General features: G+C 47.9%; 9 protein-coding genes across 9 annotated transcripts; 6 read left to right on the top strand and 3 right to left on the bottom strand.

Annotated features, from left to right (window-relative positions):
- Nucleotides 1-212: 212 nt before the first annotated feature.
- F5891DRAFT_948559 (uncharacterized protein) lies at nucleotides 213-1,673 on the bottom strand (the record flags this gene model as incomplete). Its single annotated transcript, XM_041374818.1, has 7 exons — nucleotides 213-269; nucleotides 321-534; nucleotides 600-688; nucleotides 737-808; nucleotides 864-1,217; nucleotides 1,341-1,467; nucleotides 1,531-1,673. The coding sequence occupies 7 exons, from the start codon at nucleotides 1,671-1,673 to the stop codon at nucleotides 213-215; spliced, it is 1,056 nt and encodes a 351-aa protein (XP_041228209.1).
- Nucleotides 1,674-4,732: 3,059 nt separating this feature from the next.
- On the top strand, nucleotides 4,733-7,049 carry F5891DRAFT_145076 (uncharacterized protein). The gene is made up of 20 exons (XM_041370661.1): nucleotides 4,733-4,944; nucleotides 4,998-5,076; nucleotides 5,135-5,148; nucleotides 5,200-5,298; nucleotides 5,357-5,366; nucleotides 5,419-5,462; nucleotides 5,521-5,546; nucleotides 5,597-5,628; nucleotides 5,685-5,709; nucleotides 5,765-5,776; nucleotides 5,832-5,847; nucleotides 5,900-5,945; nucleotides 6,000-6,100; nucleotides 6,149-6,208; nucleotides 6,256-6,283; nucleotides 6,332-6,389; nucleotides 6,442-6,466; nucleotides 6,516-6,612; nucleotides 6,671-6,706; nucleotides 6,759-7,049. The coding sequence occupies exons 1-20, from the start codon at nucleotides 4,871-4,873 to the stop codon at nucleotides 6,900-6,902; spliced, it is 1,026 nt and encodes a 341-aa protein (XP_041228208.1). The 5' UTR covers nucleotides 4,733-4,870; the 3' UTR covers nucleotides 6,903-7,049.
- A 433-nt stretch (nucleotides 7,050-7,482) lies between these two features.
- Nucleotides 7,483-9,504, bottom strand: F5891DRAFT_1143112 (TIP49-domain-containing protein). The gene is made up of 8 exons (XM_041364945.1): nucleotides 9,469-9,504; nucleotides 9,346-9,406; nucleotides 9,095-9,292; nucleotides 8,851-9,044; nucleotides 8,594-8,794; nucleotides 8,320-8,538; nucleotides 8,034-8,272; nucleotides 7,483-7,980 (listed from the first exon to the last, which is right to left on the bottom strand). Exons 1-8 carry the CDS (start codon nucleotides 9,469-9,471, stop codon nucleotides 7,695-7,697), a joined length of 1,401 nt encoding a protein of 466 aa, XP_041228207.1. The 5' UTR covers nucleotides 9,472-9,504; the 3' UTR covers nucleotides 7,483-7,694.
- Nucleotides 9,505-10,994, top strand: F5891DRAFT_1143111 (translation protein SH3-like domain-containing protein). Its single transcript, XM_041364944.1, has 2 exons — nucleotides 9,505-10,522; nucleotides 10,591-10,994. Exons 1-2 carry the CDS (start codon nucleotides 9,609-9,611, stop codon nucleotides 10,775-10,777), a joined length of 1,101 nt encoding a protein of 366 aa, XP_041228206.1. The 5' UTR covers nucleotides 9,505-9,608; the 3' UTR covers nucleotides 10,778-10,994.
- Nucleotides 10,995-12,598, top strand: F5891DRAFT_1022528 (homeobox-domain-containing protein). Its single transcript, XM_041361238.1, has 2 exons — nucleotides 10,995-11,481; nucleotides 11,537-12,598. Exons 1-2 carry the CDS (start codon nucleotides 11,300-11,302, stop codon nucleotides 12,213-12,215), a joined length of 861 nt encoding a protein of 286 aa, XP_041228205.1. The 5' UTR covers nucleotides 10,995-11,299; the 3' UTR covers nucleotides 12,216-12,598.
- Nucleotides 12,599-12,751: 153 nt separating this feature from the next.
- Nucleotides 12,752-14,393, top strand: F5891DRAFT_145045 (uncharacterized protein). Its single transcript, XM_041370660.1, has 5 exons — nucleotides 12,752-12,948; nucleotides 13,002-13,142; nucleotides 13,205-13,519; nucleotides 13,576-13,642; nucleotides 13,692-14,393. Exons 1-5 carry the CDS (start codon nucleotides 12,911-12,913, stop codon nucleotides 13,899-13,901), a joined length of 771 nt encoding a protein of 256 aa, XP_041228204.1. The 5' UTR covers nucleotides 12,752-12,910; the 3' UTR covers nucleotides 13,902-14,393.
- A 904-nt stretch (nucleotides 14,394-15,297) lies between these two features.
- Nucleotides 15,298-16,764, top strand: F5891DRAFT_1022519 (uncharacterized protein). The gene is made up of 6 exons (XM_041361237.1): nucleotides 15,298-15,734; nucleotides 15,796-15,830; nucleotides 15,885-15,906; nucleotides 15,957-15,981; nucleotides 16,041-16,512; nucleotides 16,562-16,764. The coding sequence occupies exons 1-6, from the start codon at nucleotides 15,546-15,548 to the stop codon at nucleotides 16,722-16,724; spliced, it is 906 nt and encodes a 301-aa protein (XP_041228203.1). The 5' UTR covers nucleotides 15,298-15,545; the 3' UTR covers nucleotides 16,725-16,764.
- A 108-nt stretch (nucleotides 16,765-16,872) lies between these two features.
- On the bottom strand, nucleotides 16,873-17,669 carry F5891DRAFT_144750 (ribosomal protein L37ae). Its single transcript, XM_041370659.1, has 6 exons — nucleotides 17,591-17,669; nucleotides 17,495-17,539; nucleotides 17,409-17,444; nucleotides 17,306-17,353; nucleotides 17,144-17,253; nucleotides 16,873-17,091 (listed from the first exon to the last, which is right to left on the bottom strand). Exons 1-6 carry the CDS (start codon nucleotides 17,591-17,593, stop codon nucleotides 17,055-17,057), a joined length of 279 nt encoding a protein of 92 aa, XP_041228202.1. The 5' UTR covers nucleotides 17,594-17,669; the 3' UTR covers nucleotides 16,873-17,054.
- A 58-nt stretch (nucleotides 17,670-17,727) lies between these two features.
- On the top strand, nucleotides 17,728-18,258 carry F5891DRAFT_144747 (uncharacterized protein). The gene is made up of 2 exons (XM_041370658.1): nucleotides 17,728-18,025; nucleotides 18,083-18,258. Exons 1-2 carry the CDS (start codon nucleotides 17,779-17,781, stop codon nucleotides 18,166-18,168), a joined length of 333 nt encoding a protein of 110 aa, XP_041228201.1. The 5' UTR covers nucleotides 17,728-17,778; the 3' UTR covers nucleotides 18,169-18,258.
- Nucleotides 18,259-18,269: the final 11 nt, after the last annotated feature.

Below are 18,269 nucleotides of genomic sequence, written 5' to 3'. Positions count from 1 at the left end.
TAAAAAGACCGAGTCGAGCTCGAAGCCATCTTGGATACCGTCAACTCCTCTACACATCGCAGAATTCAGAATCGCTCAGAACTGATGCAAAGAACAAGTTCCCCAAGTTTGTAGTAAGTAAATTGTGTTCTCACTTTAATTAAGAACCAGAACCGTACAAAGAACCTTCGCACTGACTCAAACCTGGTTGTCGAATAGTGCAGACAAATAACCTAAGCTGCCGTTGGAGTGTGCTCAGTGCCACGACTCGCAGTCCATGTATCTGGTCCCTGTAACATGTCGGCATCAATTATCCTATCCACCACAACTGGAATTCTCACCCTTCTGTTATTAATTCTCTGATTCCTGACTCTTCTTGCGAGCCACTCGGCAGCAGTAGAACCACTCTCGAAGTTCTTGTCAGGTTGCTTCTTCACAGCGTCTACGATAATGGGACTGGATTCGACAAGGGCCCGGAGAACTTTCGAGCTGGTCGGACGGGTGAAGAAAACTAGGGACCACCGCTCGTATCCTGCCTGTGCACCGGGAGGTGGACTATCCGTGATGATTCGAAAAATCAGCAAGTTTGCACAAGCAGGTCCTCACTGGCATGTACATACACAACGCGGTGAATGTTGGACTGCAGAATGCCTCCGCTGAAAATGGATAGCGCATCCGCAATATTGCAAATAGCATGTCCAGGGATGGGCTATGCGTTGGTGAGCGTCCGTTGCGGCCACCTAAGAGAAATGCTTACTCTGATGTAGGACCACTCGTCATGACCAGGTGGCATTACTTGGAGTCCACCTAGCCGATTGTGCAGGAAGGTCTGGTGAAACATATATTTCCGTCACTACAATACCCGCATGTATCAAGCGACCCACCAGACTGCCAAAATCAGTATGGGCAGCCAGCATAACTCTTTCCATCGCTTCCTTGTCCTGCACAGGGGGGCTGCGAGTGCATCTGACCTCGCAGGCACTGTGCTCATCCATAGCATGCATACTCTCCAAAGTGCCCTCCGGCAGTCCAAGCTTATCATTAAATATGTTCAACACGACATATGTCACGTCAAGAGACTTGCGGACAAATGGCGCAACGGTGTTTTCCATGCGAGCGTTTATGGTCGATGGATAAGTGAGGTGAACGACCCGTGGATATGCGAGCGCATCGTCTTTAGAGACGTTTATGAACTCGATGTTGTCCAAGAATTTGCCTGGGTTTATGTCAGTCTGTTGCTAGTGATCTGGTCTGGAAGTACGCGCCCGTTCCATCGATCGCTTGAGCCCCAGCTTTCTTGTATCTGATCAAAAATCCAGATAAGATAAGACATGCTTGCCAGTGTGAGCCATGTCAATGACAGACCCGAAAGATTGACCGTTGTCCCCTTGCTCGAACTTCAACCGTTCTTCGAGGGGCAAAGCCAGCGTCTCTGCACCCACATCAAACATGTCATTGGCTTCTTGATCTGCGCCATGGTTCTTCAAACTGTCCGAAGGATCTAGTAGGTCCGACTCATGTTCGGCAAATGATCCAACTCTTATGACGTACTACCAGAATCCGAGCGTTGTCGCAGCCTCCCACAATCGATCGATTTCCTCCCTGTCTCCAGCCTTGATAAGCTCAAAGTCAACAATCAAAAGCGGATGTGTTCGAACATCATCCGGGAAAGGGGGAAGAGTGGTTCCAGGCATACTAATCTAATGAGAAATCATATCAAACCAGATAATGCGACGAAACCTACTGCGAGAATCAGACAGCAAAGGAGAGAGTGCTTATCAGAGTGAGTGCGTGGAAGTGGGGCCGTTCAAACTTATACCACTCCGTGCACGCAGATACTGAGATAACATCCAGCTGACTTCAAGACGGCTACTTCATCGTGCGAAGAAAGCACCGGACCAGTTCCGTGTCGACATATGTTCTGGCCGCAGCGCGTCCCACATGATCGTGATAGCGTACGTCCCGACTCGCGACATCAATCAATACCACAAGAACAGCTCAACCCTTACGCGTACGCTCCACCTGTCAAAGAAGGACAGGGTGCAAGAGTGGTACTTGTACCTTTTTCACACGAAGAGCGAGAATAAAATTGATGAACTCACTTCTCGGCTAAGACACCGTCTGGTTCGACTAACACTGCAGTGCTGAACTGGTAGGTAATCTTCTCCCGGAAAAGTGCGCATTACGGACAGTGAGTCAAAAACACATAAAGGTATCAAACCGATTTAGTAAGGCCGAGGCGTATAGGAATTACTACTCGAGTACTCGCCCATGATCATTTCCGACTTGATATGAGCGTGACAAGAATTTCTGTTTTCGCCTGGCGATTGTTCCTGGAATTGATCGCCGCCGCTGCACTGATTATAGACCGCAGGACTGGTCGAGCTCTCGAATGCAGGAAGTGATCGTTGGCAAATGAAACAGAGTTTAGAAAGGATAAATTTCTGATAGAAATATTTGATTCGCGAAGAGCTGAGGGGAAGCAAGCACGCAAACACTTGTGTCGTTCTATTATGCTCACTGAGTGAAGTAGAACACAGAAAAGGGCAAGTCTCGACCGGGTGGTCGCCAGTAGTCACGATACATATACGGCAACTGCAGTCAGACACAAGATTCGTTTGTGCATTAATGGCACGTACATTTGAGTTGATTTCGTCTGTCTTCGACTATGGCGGTTGGTTTGTATCCGTTTTTGGGCCAGTGCGCCAGAGCTATCTGCTGACTAATCGACCCTGACAGTACTCACTTTTAGCATAGTGGTAGTTGCTGCCGTGGTCTAGACCTTTTCCAATGTATTAGTCTCCCCTAGTCAGGCCATAGAAGACGCTTGTTCCTTCTAGATTCCAAGTCCTTGAGCTAGATAGCCTGGTTCTAACATTTTCAAATTCATATCAGTACTGATCGGTATAATTGCAACGGGGGCGGGGTGCAGTGCCAACCCCGATATTTCTATATCGTCGAGGATTCCTGGTCTCGATCGGATGAGGTCCAGCCAGCTCGAGTCACTCCGGTAACTAACCTTTTTCGTCATAAAGCAGTAGATCATATCTTTTTTGTGACAGATTTATATTTTATATTATAATATATGCTTGCCAGTGAGATTCATTCATAAGGTACAGATTGTTGTCGAGTGACAGCTTGTAAATGGAGAAATAAAATAGAAGAAAAACCCGAAGAATGGAGATCGAAGCGTCCGAGGCTCGCGTCTCAGAATGGGTTGCTCGTCCGAGACCACTACCATAGACTAGTACTATCATTCGGCGATAAGAATGATTAATGAAGGCTTTTGTGAAGCTAATCAGGTAGCCAATCGTACTGGCTGGTTAGATAATGGTCCAGAGTGGCGTAGAGCCTTGATAAAGTTCAATATTCAATCGTCAGCGTTTCAGTATTCGTAGAGTCCGGGAACTCCAGTCCGCCGGACAGTTCAGGGATCGCCTCCAGGACGGTGGAACGAATCCTACTCAATTGTCTCAAACTTGCCGTCATCTAGCGTATGCCCAGCGCCCACAGTTATGAAAGAAATTGTTTTTAAACATTATACACACGACAACTCACCAACAAAGTGATTCCAACGAAACTATCAGCGCCCAAGATCATCTCATCGTGGCTATGGGAGGCCTGAATGACGGCAGAGTCGACGATGAGGGAAGCATTTCCATATGTCCTAAAGTTAGCCGAGCCAACAAAAAAAAACATTAGCCTACCCTATGTAGCGCCTCGGGTCGTATTATTGTGCACCACTAACACCGCCCACAAGACTCGCAGTCCGAGGAGAATGAAACAAAGGATTTGCAGGTCGTAGCAGAGACGTAAAGAGACATGTGTTGGAGGGTGCGGGTGGTGTATTAGGTACTAGAGTATGTTGTTAGGCGCGGGCCCGAAGTACTAGTGGCGCTCGCTTGCCGCCAGGCGGGTTACGTGATCCCCAGCCGCACTTTTTCACCTCCCGAAATTAAATTCTGTTATCAGGCTCAACTTTTCTGCAAGTTTGCATCATGGCCTTCTGATTATTAACCTGAACTCTAGCTAGGGATTTGAAATAGCTTCGTAGTACTATAGCCACGTGCATGCTGCTACTAGCTATGGTAAACCTCAGCGAAATACAAGCACTAAAGAACTTGACTGTGACGGGTCAAACAATAGATTCCCCAGCTACTCCATCCAGTGTTGTTCGCCCCCACAGTCCGGAGGAGACGGCGCAATAAACGTACGGCATAGATTTATTACGCTCGCAACTCAGCGATAGTTTTTTCTAGCCATGAGCGGCGGTGTCAGACAGACATCTATGCATGTACACTGTGAAGCGCCCACCCGCACAATCAACACTGCACAGCAATGTTTCTGATCGTTTGTGGGAGACTTTGCGAGCTTTATTAGGTGCCGAGGAAACGTTATTAGTGTGCAGGCGCTGACTCAGGCGGTGTTTAGAGAATGATGAAGGTGGGAATTCGTTTAAACGAGTGGGCGCTCGTCCACTTTCCACAGCCCAAACCCAGCTCTATCCACGTTCATATTCACCAAGCTTGTCAACACATATATGCCTTGTTCATTTGCCTATATAGAATTCAGGTTTGAACGAAGATCCGAATTATCAGGTTCAATGCGGATTTAGCCTGTGCCGTACGAGAAGTTGACCCTGCCTATGTGGCTGTGCCGCTACCGTATACCGAATTCTTCGAACTAGAATCAGAGAATTCTATTACTCGCGATGACGAGATCAGTGAAAGCATGCCTGGATCTCGACCAGCTTTCCGATATTAATTTTAATCATCACGTACCTACATAAAGGTCCAGTGGTGTGTCTAACCTTTTTTTTTGTGGTTGTTTTTCTTTTCTTCCACTTACTGTCTTTACTCCCCCCTGGGCCTCTCAAGTTCCACCTCAAAACATGGTAGCCGGCGATGTAGCCACCGTCGCGACGGTATACGGTGCGATCTTTCTAGGCACTTGCATTGGCTGCGGGTGAGTAATACTTCGTCTGTTATCGGGACGCCTCTGTGACACGTTGTATCAAGCCTCACCGGTATTGTGTTCGTGCAAACCGTCTTGTATTTCAAATTCTACCCCTCGGATTGCACTCAAAATAAAATTTTGGTGAGTTTGGTTATACGTTGCTCCCCAAGATCATTTTCTAACTTGATACTGACTCGAGGTCTTGATCGTCTGGTGGGTGCACAAGTTTGACATGGTTGGAAATGTTTTTTTACTGTCGTGCAGGGGACTGGACATGATGCACACAATTCTCATCATCGTCTCCGTCTGGGAATGCGTTATCGTTAATTTCAACAAACCAGAAATGATGGATGTCATCCCAAGGTGAGTCAGCTGAAATGCTTTTGTTTGCACCGTAATTTATGGTACAACTGCACTTTAGGTCCTTAGGTGTTCGTGTTCTCTGTTGCGGTCAACTAACCGGTCTCACAATTCTTCATATAGCTTTCTGTAGCCATAACTGCCGCGGTTACCTTCCTCGTCCACTGGTTTGTTGTTTCCTACACTGAATTGGCATGACGGTGATTTATATCTGTTCCTGTGCAGTTTCTTCGCGAACAGAGTTCGTAAACGTCAGTAATGTTGAAACTGGTTACCGTGTACCAAGCTAAGCTTCTTTCAGTGACAAAGAAATGGTATTTCGCTGCGCCCCTTGTACGTGGTTCAGCCGTACCAGTTTACCGTCACTAAATCTAATGTTCGATGATCAGGTCTTCTTGGCATTTTTGCGTCTTCGTGAGTTCCTTTATTTTTCATTTTTCAATTGTTTATGCTCATCATAAAACCGCAGTCGCTGCATGTGGTACGTTACTCTCGGCAATTTGTTTTTTTATATATTACTAACGGGCTCTCGCAAGTTTCAACAACCGAAATGTGAGTTTCACAGAATTTACAAAATTTTGTTTCCTTACGTGAGTCTTCGTAGCTTGCGACTTCGCCACTACTCGCTATTCATCAAGCCATTCCCATCAGTAAGTGGGCGGAAACGCCAAGGACATCGTTCAAAAGCTCACTCCGTAATGTAGTGGGTGTTCACTACCGGTGTCACCCTATCTGCATCTGTGGAATTCATCATAACCGTGGTCATGGTCACATTCCTCGGACGGAGTCGCACTGGTTTCGCAACGTAGGACCATCCCTCACTTCATGTCTATCTCATCTGATGAGTCACTAGAATGAACCACATCATCAACTCATTAATCTTGTATACACTCGAGACTGGAAGTTTTACTTGGTAAGTGCTCACGGCCATCATTCAGGATGTCGTTAATATTTTTTTAGCGCTGTCACAATCGCATCCCTCATTTGCGTAAGAGGCATCTATTTTCAGAGGAATGTCTTCTAATGCACAAACCAGTGGATGGTTATGCGACATAACTTGATCTTCCTCGGAATGCACTTCGCCATCTCGAAGCGTACGTGTGAATTCATAGTTTTACCCTGCAAATGACTAATGACTGTGACCAGTGTATGCCAATTCCCTTCTCGCCACGTAAGTCAAATCCTGCATGTCCTTCTACCGGCCAACTAATATTTGTTAGACTAAACACACGCAAGCGCTTGCGTTCAGACCATACCTTCTCGAGTCAGCGCGAGGCCGATGTGTACCCTGCCTCGATGAACATTCACAAATCATCGGTCCGTGTTCCATATTCATTTATCATGCGGTGACACTCACTCTTCTCGTGGCTTACAGCAACGTATCTTGGGTCCTTTCTCACCTAACAAGAATGTACGTATATGTCACCGTTTACCCGGTAAAACGCGCTGATGACAACATCTAGGCACACTTGAACGTCAATGTGGAGACCACCGTCGTGTCTGTCATTGATGAGCCTTGCGATGACTACGACATGGTAGACATCGAATCCAAAGGCTGCGACACCGCATGCGGAACAGAGAAGGACAGTAAGGAGTTTCTACATTAATCCATGCTTCCTGTCTCCAGTCCATGAGCCCCAATCCTCAGGCTCCTCACTCGGCAGGCCCAGCCACAATGGGAATATGACTGATATTGTATGTCGCGATATATCGAACTGCGCTGCTCTCAGTTTTGCCTTCCTGTAGTATAGTATAGCTAATAGCTCCACCACGCTCCTTGCACATTACACTCGCTCGTTCTGACTGCTCCTTTGACGTGTATCCTACGCGTACATCTCGCACTTACTCGTACGGCGTATACACATCCCCTCCTACTCTATTGTATATTCGGGCTCGCTGCTTACATTTCATTATACTGGACTCTACCAGCACTTGTATCTTTGGCATTTCTGCTTTCGAGGTCGTTTTTTTTCGTGGTGCTTGGTTCAGTTGAGCAGTACTGCAGTATTCGTCGTAGTTGATTGAAAATTATTATATTTGCTTGGGATTCCACCCGTGAATTTGTTGTAAAGTTAACTGCATGAAATAAAGTGACGCCGAAGGTGGGTCTGATTTTGAGACATACACACGAATATACATCTACGAGGCAAGCAGTCGCGTCTTAGACTGCTGACTAGCCGGTTTATACAAACAGACGAGCTGCTCCCTAGTCTATTAGGTGTCATCTCATAAAATTGGAAGGAAAAACAAGAACAAATTCTATTTATGAAAAGCAAAGAGCACGATGCATTTGTAATGTGCTTACATAGTAACGCCTGGCGCGCTATCGGATAAATTTCGCCAAGCAAACATGATTGCTCACGAAACAAACAAGTCTCTCCTCTCCAAAGCAGTGACACCTACGGCTCCATCGCATCCCCCATAACCGCATCATCCTGACCCGCCTCCTCAAACACCAAGCTGCCTTGTTGCTCCTTCAGCCATTGCACACTCCGCTTCTCATCCATAAAATATGTGTACGCTCGACGGAGATCCTCCACGTCCACTGCATCCGACTTCCGTTTCCGTGCGATTACTTGCGCACAAGAGATCAGGTTGAGGGCATACCGCAGGGTCGTGGATGTTGCCATCGAGGTGAGAACGCTTTGTGCTTCTGGGGTCAGGGTCACATCCTCTTCATCGCAACTGTGTTCAAGATTTTAGTGACTAGAAATATATAGCGTGGAAATAGGACTCACCGGATTTGAATGATCTGCTGGATGTCTTCTTCGGCGTAAGGCTTCGTGCTGACGATGAGGACACGATCGAGTAGGTCAACAGGTAGTCCGTGCGGGCTTCTGAACTTCGTTCCTCGTATACGCGACATTCCTCGATTCGAAGCCATGATCACCAAAGGCGACAGCTCGTTCTCAAGCGCACGGTTCAAGAATGAAAAGCACTCGATATCAAGCATGTGTACTTCATCGATGAAAAGGACCTATATCAGCGTTAGTCACGGAGCTCTATTATAAAGAAGTGACATACACCAGGTACGATTTCTGCTTTGCCTTCTTCCCTCCATTCAGCAACCTTGGAGTTGATTTGGTCACGAAGCTCGGGTTTAATCTCGCCCGTATCCCCTGCGAAGAGGGCAAGGAAGCCTTGCGTCCGACTGTTGATCACGTCGATCTCGTGTAATGATACTGTGTGCACGACTTCTTTTCGTTTCTGTATTTCGCCCTCGGGACATTGCACGAATTTTGTCTGCAATTTCGATTAGCACCGCTTGATTCTGACCGTAAAAAAGTTTGAAACGCACGTCTGCACCCATGGCGTCATAATCTCTTGAACGCGCATATGAGCGACCAAGTTTTGTGACCCTCCCTGACGTCTTGTCGATCACTACCACGTCTCCTGCAAGAACCTTTTCTTTAGAAAGCGCATCTATCATCTTGGTACCCAGGTCATAAATAGTTTCCATATCTGTCGTCTTTATCGTGAGTTTCCCGGTTTTAGTGGCCTGTGGAAGGTAGTTAGTACCCCGTAACTTTGATGACTGAGATATGGTACACATACGCCAGTTAGACTGCGGTCGATCTGGATTTCGACAACCTCTCCTTCAATAATTTCACTTTCTTCTTTGATGCGCACGCCGATACTCCGCCGTATGGCTTGTGTCAGCGCTTCAGTCTTGGACATCGACAATGAAAACACCTCGCTGCCAGCGATCATTGTAAACGGTACATCCGAGCCTAGGGTCTGCGCCATGCCTGCAGAGTGTCATTCATCTGTTGTAAGTCGATCGTAATTATAGACCTACCTAGTGCGATAGCTGTCTTCCCCGTCGAAGGTGGTCCAGCGAACAATATAGCGCGTCCCGCTATCCGTCCCTCTTGTACCATCTTGATGACCATGCCCGCAGCTTTTCGTGCTTTGGCCTGTCCTACCATACCCTGCGAATTGGCTCGCGGTTCAAGACGGTCGTCAAGCCCAAGACCTCGGATATGCGAGTGTGCGCCTAGCAGTCATTAGTTACTAATTACTCTCAACGCATATGAGTCTTTCGCGCACCTATGCGCTCCATTTTAGTTATCTCCCGCAACTCGGACATTCCTGTAGATATTTGAGCAGCCTGATGATTAGCATCAGCATTTTTCGTATGGCAAACAAGCTTGGATCTAGGAGTTCTCCTACCATTGTTTGAATGATGAACGAGCAGAGAGCGCGTCTGTTTGTTCCGAACAAACAATCTTCCTCCTCGACCTGCTAAAAATAATTCCTGCATTTTCCATTTCAGCCTACTTAGAGGCGCTGTTCCGTCGACAAACTGCGGGATGTTGTGCGTTCGTGCACTGCGCACTTTTGCGTCATTGTGCGCTCCATCAAGCTCTCGAACACTCACACAAGCGTTCCGAACGGCCAATGCAATCAATTCCGTAGCTCGCACTTACGCTACACATTTTGCATCGGGTTCAAAAAATGAGCCTAAAGCTACATCTCTAGATGTCGACACCACCATTTTCAAGACCTACAAACCCGTTTCTCCCGGTATTCGCCACCTTCGTCGACCCATAAATGACCATATCTACCAAGGGAAGCCCGTTCGTCTGCTTACGGCTTGCCTTCGCAAACATGGTGGTCGTAACTCTCATGGCCGCATCACCGTCCGCTTTCGCGGCGGTGGTCACAAGCGTCGTGTACGTCTCATCGACTTTATGCGCACCGAGCCTGGAGAGTACGATGTCATCCGTATCGAATACGATCCTGGACGCTCAGCACATATTGCTCTTATCAAAGCACGAGACGCCACTGTGGAGGGGAAGGCGAAGTGGAAATACATACTCGCTACTGAGGGAATGAGGCCGGGGGATGTGGTGCAGAGCTATAGGATGGGTATGCCTGAAACCACGGGTATACTCCGTACTAGGACGGTTAGGCCTGGCAATGTTCTTCCTATTCGGTTCATTCCTACAGGCACGGTCATTCACTGTGTGGCACTTTTACCTACGGGCAAGGCATTGCTCGTGCGCTCTGCTGGCTCCTTCGCTCAGGTCGTGCACCATGACGAGTCTGGACGGTACAGTCATGTGCGCCTCCAGAGCGGTGAAATCCGCCAAGTCCTACAAGATTGTTGCGCTACCATCGGACGCGTAAGCAACCTCAATTGGAAGGGGAGGAAGATAGGAAAGGCGGGGAGAAATCGGTGGTTGGGGTGGAGACCACGAGTCCGAGGTGTTGCCATGAATGCGTCAGTATTTTTCTATCAATCAATTGTGTGCGGTCTATTTAGTCACGCTTTTGCATTTGGAATTTTAGCAAGGATCACCCTCATGGTGGTGGACGTGGTAAATCCAAGTCCAACAAACATCCTGTCTCTGTTTGGGGCTGGGCCACGAAAGGCAAACGTACGCGTAAACCTGGACCCAAGGGCCCTAAGAACAGTAATAAGATGGTCATTCGGGAACGCCCTAGGGGCAAGGAGAAGCGCGCGGGTGGTTCTTAAGTTAATTCTGTTTTACCATATCCATCCTAGTGATTTTGACCTTGTTTTACTGAGATATGGGATGCTTGCGTTCATTAAGGCATGCTCGGGATTGTAATACCCTTTATATTTACCGTGCGTGGACGGGCAGCCCTTGATAGGGATACATTAATGTGATCATTGCTAGTCTAGGGTTACTGTGGGAAGTTAACGCCGATCTCGAGTTGAAAATCGCAACGTCAGTTATGGAGAATTCGTAACTACCGAATTATGATCAATTGGGCGTGAAAGGGTATTGGACAACGTAGAAAGGCATTGACTGGACAAGTTAACGTTGTAACAGTCAATCTATTGACCACTATAGCGGTGGTTCGATGGGGATAAATCACACCGAACACGGTCACGTGGAAGGCGCGTATTTGATCTCCGCTACCGCGTTTCTTGTTTGCTGCAGGCGGCGTGTCACTGGCATGTAGTCACCTTAAATACGCGTACACCCGATTTCCCGTCCTTCTTCCCAACATCCTTCGTCATTCATCAACCATGGAATCAGCTACACTCTCCAGGACATCATCGTTGGCCAGCATATCTTCCACGGATGATACTGCGCGTCGTACGCGCAAACGCTTTTCCACTGTTCAGCTTATGATGCTGGAACAGCTTTTCCATCGGACATCCCACCCGACGCGAGAGGAACGCGAAGCCGTTGCGAACACAGCAGGAATGTATGTCATTTCCGGGACAGATGTCACTTGCTCCATATCTGACCGTCGTCCACAGGGAAATAAAGTCTGTCACCATATGGTTCCAAAACAAACGTCAGACGGAGCGCAAAGTGGCCCTCCACAATGCGACGAACGTCTCCAATGATGATGACCCTTCCTCTCTATTATTCGCGAATGGACATGCTTCTTCGTCACGTCACGTCCATTCCCGATCAGTTTCTTTTTCGAGCTTGCATACTCCACGGAGACGGATAACGCCTCCTCGCCCGCGTCCCTCCCTTGATCGTGTCGCGGCACGTTCCGAATCACGTCTCCAACCACCTCGCACACCTACGAAGCCTCATAATCCACATGCATCACTATGGGACAATATGCCCTCATCTCCACTGGCACCTGCCAGCCCTCCTACGCGCGACTTGATAGACTTCATGGGCAGCGGGCGCACCCTTGAATGGGCATGTGCTGCGGCACGCCTATCCGGAAGACGTAAAGAAGACGAAGCAGGTGCTGAAACGGAAGACGAAGAAATAGAAGCTGTTACGCCGGATGGGAGCTTAGGAGCTGGAGATGACGCCTGGAATAAGAAAACTGCATTTCCCGTCCAGAAGCGCGGGCACGTGGCTCGGAACTTGAAGTTTGCGCCCGTGGTAGTAAACGGAAGAAAAAGTACGATTCAGGACGACGATATGATGCGAGCTGCGCTGGTCTTGTGTGGACTGGGAAAGCGCAGCTGAGGGATCGTTAATAATTATCAGGCGGTGACATTAGACTTTTTGTACGCACAGCACTAACCTTATTATCTGCACATACCCTGCATTTCCAAAATTGCATCTTCACATTTGTTATCATGTTGTATATCATATTGTGTACGTTCTTCGGGAGGACTCCGTTATCTGTGTGAATTTTGAAATGAAGGACTCAGAAGAAACAAACGACCCGACAAACGACTGAGTCAGCGCTGATGATTTCTGCCAAAGAAAAAGTCAACGTAAATCGTATACTCGATTGACTCGAGAAGGTCGAGATATATCATGACGAGTCATCGATCAATCAAATCAGGGGGAAGGCATGTCGTTGGACACACTCTACCCTCCTGATTTGATTGTGCAAATCATCTGAAGGTCCATTTCAGATATCTCATGCGTGCATGGAGTGGCTACAAAGACACCTTGACGCGCTCCAAAGTTGCGGGACGTAGTTAGGAGAGACAATTAAGTGAAGCAACAGGGGAACGATAGCGATGAATCATGTTTGTGCTCGTTAGTGGCGCTATGTCGGCATCGTCCGAACCGTCATCGACACTATAAACAGATCAGACCTTGGTTCAGGCGTGCATGGGAGCCCGAGGCGGCTCTCCTTGATTCCCTTGAGTATTTGTATCCATTAAGCTGTTCTGAAAAACATAGTCAGGCTCCTTGTCATCTTCGTCATGCCAAATCCTGTCGTCGTCATCACAGGCGCATCCAGGTTAATCCTAGTCCCTATCTCTGAGAACCTTGTGCTGACCATCTAATATTCAGAGGTATCGGTCTTGCAGTCACTCGTTCCTTACTCAAGGAGCACAGCGCTCGCGTTGTTACCATATCGCGGACTCGAACACCAGACCTCAGCCAACTGATTCAGGAACACGAGCAATCATTGTTGACTCTCGAGTGCGACATGTAAGCACCAAACTTTCAGCCCGTGTTCATATTACATAGAACTCATGGTCTTAAAATCACAGTACAGATGAACCCGCGCTCAAAAGCGCTATAACCCGCGGCAAAGACCACTTTGGACAGATAGACGGCCTAATCCTCAATGCTGCTACTCTAGATCCCATAGCGCGCATCGACAATGCCGACATCACCCTCGATGACTGGAAAAGCTATTTCGACATCAATTTTTTCTCGCTTATTACTGCTATCAGGGCATCTTTGCCCGGCTTGCGAGAATCGAAGGGTAGGATCATTTTTGTAAGTTCAGGAGCGGCTACCGGAAACATATATGGATGGGGCGCATATAATGCTAGTAAAGCTGCTATGAACAGCCTGAGCAGGTGATCAGCGCTGAGTCGTGCGAGGAGGCTTTGAACTGATTCTATGAAATGGATAGAACGCTCGCAAATGAAGAACCTTCGATCGTGTCATTGGCACTTGCGCCTGGGAGAGTCGATACTGCGGTAGGTCTGGACTGTATTGTGTCGAACATAGATCTCAAATACTGCACAGATGCAGGCTATACTGCGGGATGCAGGAGTGCAGCACATGAAGGCGACCGATCATAAGGATTTTGTTGATGCCTACAATGAAGGAGCCCTAGTCAATCCACACGACGTTGGATATGTGATCGCTGCTCTCTCGTTACGTGCTCCTCTTGCGCTTACCGGGCAGTTTGTGAAGTGGGATAATGAGGAATGTAGAGAATTCCGGAGGAAATGACCTGGTAATATATTAGGTTGTATCTATGGTGTATGTGCGCCGTTCACGTACTGGCATGATGTACAAGATACTCACCAAAGTAAACACCGTATCAATGGATATTCTCTGTCGTTGCGTTAGCATCTGCCCAGGGGGACTTACAAAAGCAATACACTGTTCCCGCAGTTCGGTTCTGAGCCTAGGATCGACCCTGAACTTTTCTTGGTTAAATCGTACTTAGTTTGACAGCGGTCCAAACTCGGCTGGTGCACACTCCGCGTCTTGTGCAAATAGGGGATGATCGCGACAAAGGATTTCTTTGTACAAGTGACGATATGTTGAGTTAGGTCCATCTATACGTGGCTAGAAACGGACGCCGAGTCAACCATCGCACTGGCAAGAAGTGATATCGAGATTGTTCGTTTGCGGAACTTACACCAACGAACTATATTAGTATAGTGCCAGACTCTGTCAGTATCCGGAATGGAACCTTAGGTAAATAACAGTCTCTGCCGCAACCAGAATGGAGCTTTAGGTGAAATATGACACCAGCCGGATGCGAAAAGAGGCTGACCATTCAACCTGCCAGTGTTGACTCGTTCTGTCATGTAGAAGCGAAGCGAATAGGATGGATAGTGCAAGCAACGTACCAAGGAAAATCATAAATACCCGGACTGCAAACAAGTCTGCAGTACTGAACAACCCACCTCGAGAAACTCACAACTGACTCTCATATCCACCATGCGTTTTTTGACACTTCTCGCTATTTTCGTCGCTCTTGCCGTATCTGTTAGCGCAGATGGCACTAATGAGTGCAATGAGGGCTTTGATGAATGTGGGCCTGACTATAAATGTCAGGTAAATACCGTTTCTTTTGCCATGGCGAACACAGTGGACGCAGCTGACTTGCCTGTTGCAGGCTGGGAAATGCAAGAAACGTAACTGACAGTGCAGCCACGAGATGCTGTACAGTCGTCAGTAGAACGCAGGTTAGACATCACCCCACTGGCTAGAGCTATAGGTTGACCCTCGCTGATAGATTGTCTGAAATACCCGTTATTATTGAGATCGTTGAGGTGGACAAATGAATGTCTGTATTACGTACTGGTCTATTCAAACTTCTTGGGAAATACGTTTGTTGCAGCCAGAAAACATCAGTGTCCATGAATGTCTGAGTATAAGGGCGACGAATGCGACCAAACATAAGTAGTTGGTCCTATAAAGTGCCCGCTCAGGGACCCTTGGCCCTTGGGCCTTGACGATGAGAGGAATGAGAGTGCCTCGAAGTTGGTGTACTAACGAGAAGTTGTCGCAATTACCAGGAAGAGAAAGTAGCACGGGCAAGAGCCATCCAGCCTTTCAAGAAGGAGACTCGAAATTCAACGGTTGGAGAGGTGAATGTTGAGCAGTGTCAACAGGATACATAAATTATCTGTGGTCTAAATGCTAACGTAAGAAGCGCATTAGTAACCTGTGATCTTCCTGGACTTGTCTTCGACTTATTCGTGGTTTTCTATATCTGCTATATATCTGCTGGCAACGTTGCATGCAGAGAGGGAGCCGTTAGAGCACTGTACGATAATCACCGTGGTCAGTGGTCGTCTTAGTTACTCGACACCACGCTCGCTGCGTGCAACTTTCAGGAGAACAAACGACGACATAGACATGCCTTCTCATAGAGACAATGAGCGCCGTTCACGTCATGACCGTTCACGCTCCAGAGACAGAAGAGAACGTTCGCCTACTCCAGAAAGTGGCTATGACCTTCCACAAGGCGTCTCACCCATATCGGAGTCGGACTACTTTTTGAAAAATACGGAGTTTAGAATATGGTTGAAGGAGGAGAAACACAAGGTCTGTCCTGCGCTACGCTTTTCTGAATCGAAGAAATAATGCTAAGGTGTTCATCTGGTAGTACTTTGATGAGCTCTCAAGTGAGAAAGCTAGAAGGTGAGTTTTATCATCAGGATGTTTCCTTACAAAGTTGCTCAAGAGGAATGGCAGCTACTTCCGAAAGTTTGTAAAGGTAAGAAGATGCACGACCTATAAAAACGTGTACTGAGTATGTGATACAAGGCATGGAACAGAGCGAAACTACCGAGTGAGCCTTCTTCAGTATTTCACAATGGCCAATTCTGACGGATCCTAACCGACGTCCAGAGTCCCTATACTCCGAAGCCAACTCCCATATATCATCAGCAGCAAACCAAACAGCTTACAAATGGTCTTTCGCATCTAAGGGCTCAAATGCAGACGCAGGAACCTTGAAGGCTGTTCGAGAAGAGGTTGATTCCGCGACGTACCGGCGTGCCACTAGTTCATCCGATACCGGTGGAGGTCGAAGCCGCGTACATGGCCCAACTCTCCCTTCAGCGTCTGATCGGGTCCTTGCCCGGGAAGCTGCGTCGGAGTATCAAGCAGCAGAACATAGCATGAAGCGTAAACGAGATCGCGCAGAAGCGAAAGAGCGCGTCGAGGACATGATGGGGCCGAAAGAGGTCGGTAAGGAGGGCATGCTGGAGAAGAAGCGTGCCCGGAGAGAGGACGACCGTGCATTTAGGGAGAAAGGTGATGACGGCTTTGAAGCCGACGAGTCGACCCTCCTTGGTGGTGGGGATAGTTTCAGGGACCAGTATGTCTTGTGCCCCTTCGCTTTCCTTTGAATTCTGACATCGTATTAGCATTGCTCGGCGAGATGCAGCGCGGAAACGATTCGAGGAGAAGCGTGCTGTAGGGAGAGAAGATAAAACCGCCGGTGTACGCGAACGTGCTGCGGCCTTGCGAGAGAAGGATAAAGCTACGATGGACATGTTTCAACAGTTGGCAAAGCAGAGATTTGGTTAAGCACGACGCTGCAATATAAATGTCTGAATTTATCTGATCCACGGAGCAATCAACTTCTAAACTTTGTCGCTGCGCTGGCAGGGGAGAAAGCGGTGCTGGACCACCGTACAGATCCGTTCGCGCACGGTCAGCTTTACACTGCGCTATCACGAGTACGATGTTGAAGAGACATTCGGGCGCTATTTCTTGCAGAAGCGAGGGAGAAGAATACAGCGAACGTAGTATACAGACACCTGTTATTGTAATTCACTGTGAAAACACTCGCTACGTCCGAAGGCGATCGGTACTCTTGTATGGAACAAATGAAGAAAATAAGCGATAATATTTGATCTATGCCTCCGTCAACTCCCGCAGACGACGAACGGTGCTAGGTAGATAGTCAGACTCGATGCCCAACAATGCGAATGGGGATGGCTCACCTCCGTACGGTAGCAGCCGCAGTCGTCGATACTGTCCATGCCCCACCAGCGATCGTCTTTCTGCAGGAGCTGCAATTCCAGATACCAACGGCGGTACGCTTCACGGAGTCCTGTGACGGGATGAGAATGTTGCGCACATGCGAACATTATATTTGAGCTCACCTTGCCGCAGAAGGTGCAGGTGTACCGGGCGTGCTGTGTTATCTCCATCTGAAAAATGCTAGTTTCAATACATCGTATGATCATCATAGAGCAAAAGGCTCACCTTTTTTACTTGTTTACGAAGCGAAGCACCGTAGCGCTAGATGAAGATGTCAAGTCAATTGTCCTGTAAGAGAACACATAACATACGGTACCATATTTTCCGGTCACACCAACTTTGCGTGTACGTTTTGTCTGTGATGTAGGTTGTTAGTACGAAAACATGGTTCGGGTGATAGCACCCACCATGTTGAGGGGTAGAGGTCTTGATGAGGAGGAGTACTAGACGGTGACAGAGTACAAGCGGTAATGGGTTGTGGGAAATAATTAGATAAACTATATAAGCAACAAGCCACACGGCTTGATCGGGTGCCGTTCGTGTAACCGATTTCAAGCTCCGCTATGTGACGCAAACCTTCAGATTTGGCTTTAAGATGACGCATGTCGGTTCACCTCCGGCGGACAAGATTAACGGAAACATCATCGCTCTCAACGCACTTGCTGGTATCCCGCTCAGACTTTTTAGCTCCTTACGAACGTGGATTTCACTCATGATTCTCCCTCCGCCTCCGTCACTGACCCAGGTACCGATGCATACTGGCCTTACACGCCAGACAATGGTCTTGCAAACGATAAGATACTTGAGCATGAAACTTCCAAAAGCTGACACTTTACGCAGGCGTATGTAAGTTTATTTCCGTCTCGACTCACTGTTTCGTATAGCTCATGCATGTTCAGGGTTTTTCTTACAAAATCACCCTGCCGTTTGGCTCGCGTTCTCGATGAAGGACACTGTCCTCCTTTCAATAAGCCCCATGATGTAAAGCACTATCCCCGTTGTTATATGGATCTGCTGTGGTGGACTGGCTTGGTCAACAAATCCTTTCTCAGCTCGACCAACATAAATTGATGCGACGTGAGCACA

The sequence above is a fragment of the Suillus fuscotomentosus genome (assembly GCF_016647785.1).
Source record: "Suillus fuscotomentosus strain FC203 chromosome Unknown F5891scaffold_16, whole genome shotgun sequence".
NCBI classification, from domain to species: domain Eukaryota; kingdom Fungi; phylum Basidiomycota; class Agaricomycetes; order Boletales; family Suillaceae; genus Suillus; species Suillus fuscotomentosus.
The sequence above is the reverse complement of the archived record's forward strand: the minus strand, read 5'-3'. Positions and strand labels throughout refer to the sequence as shown.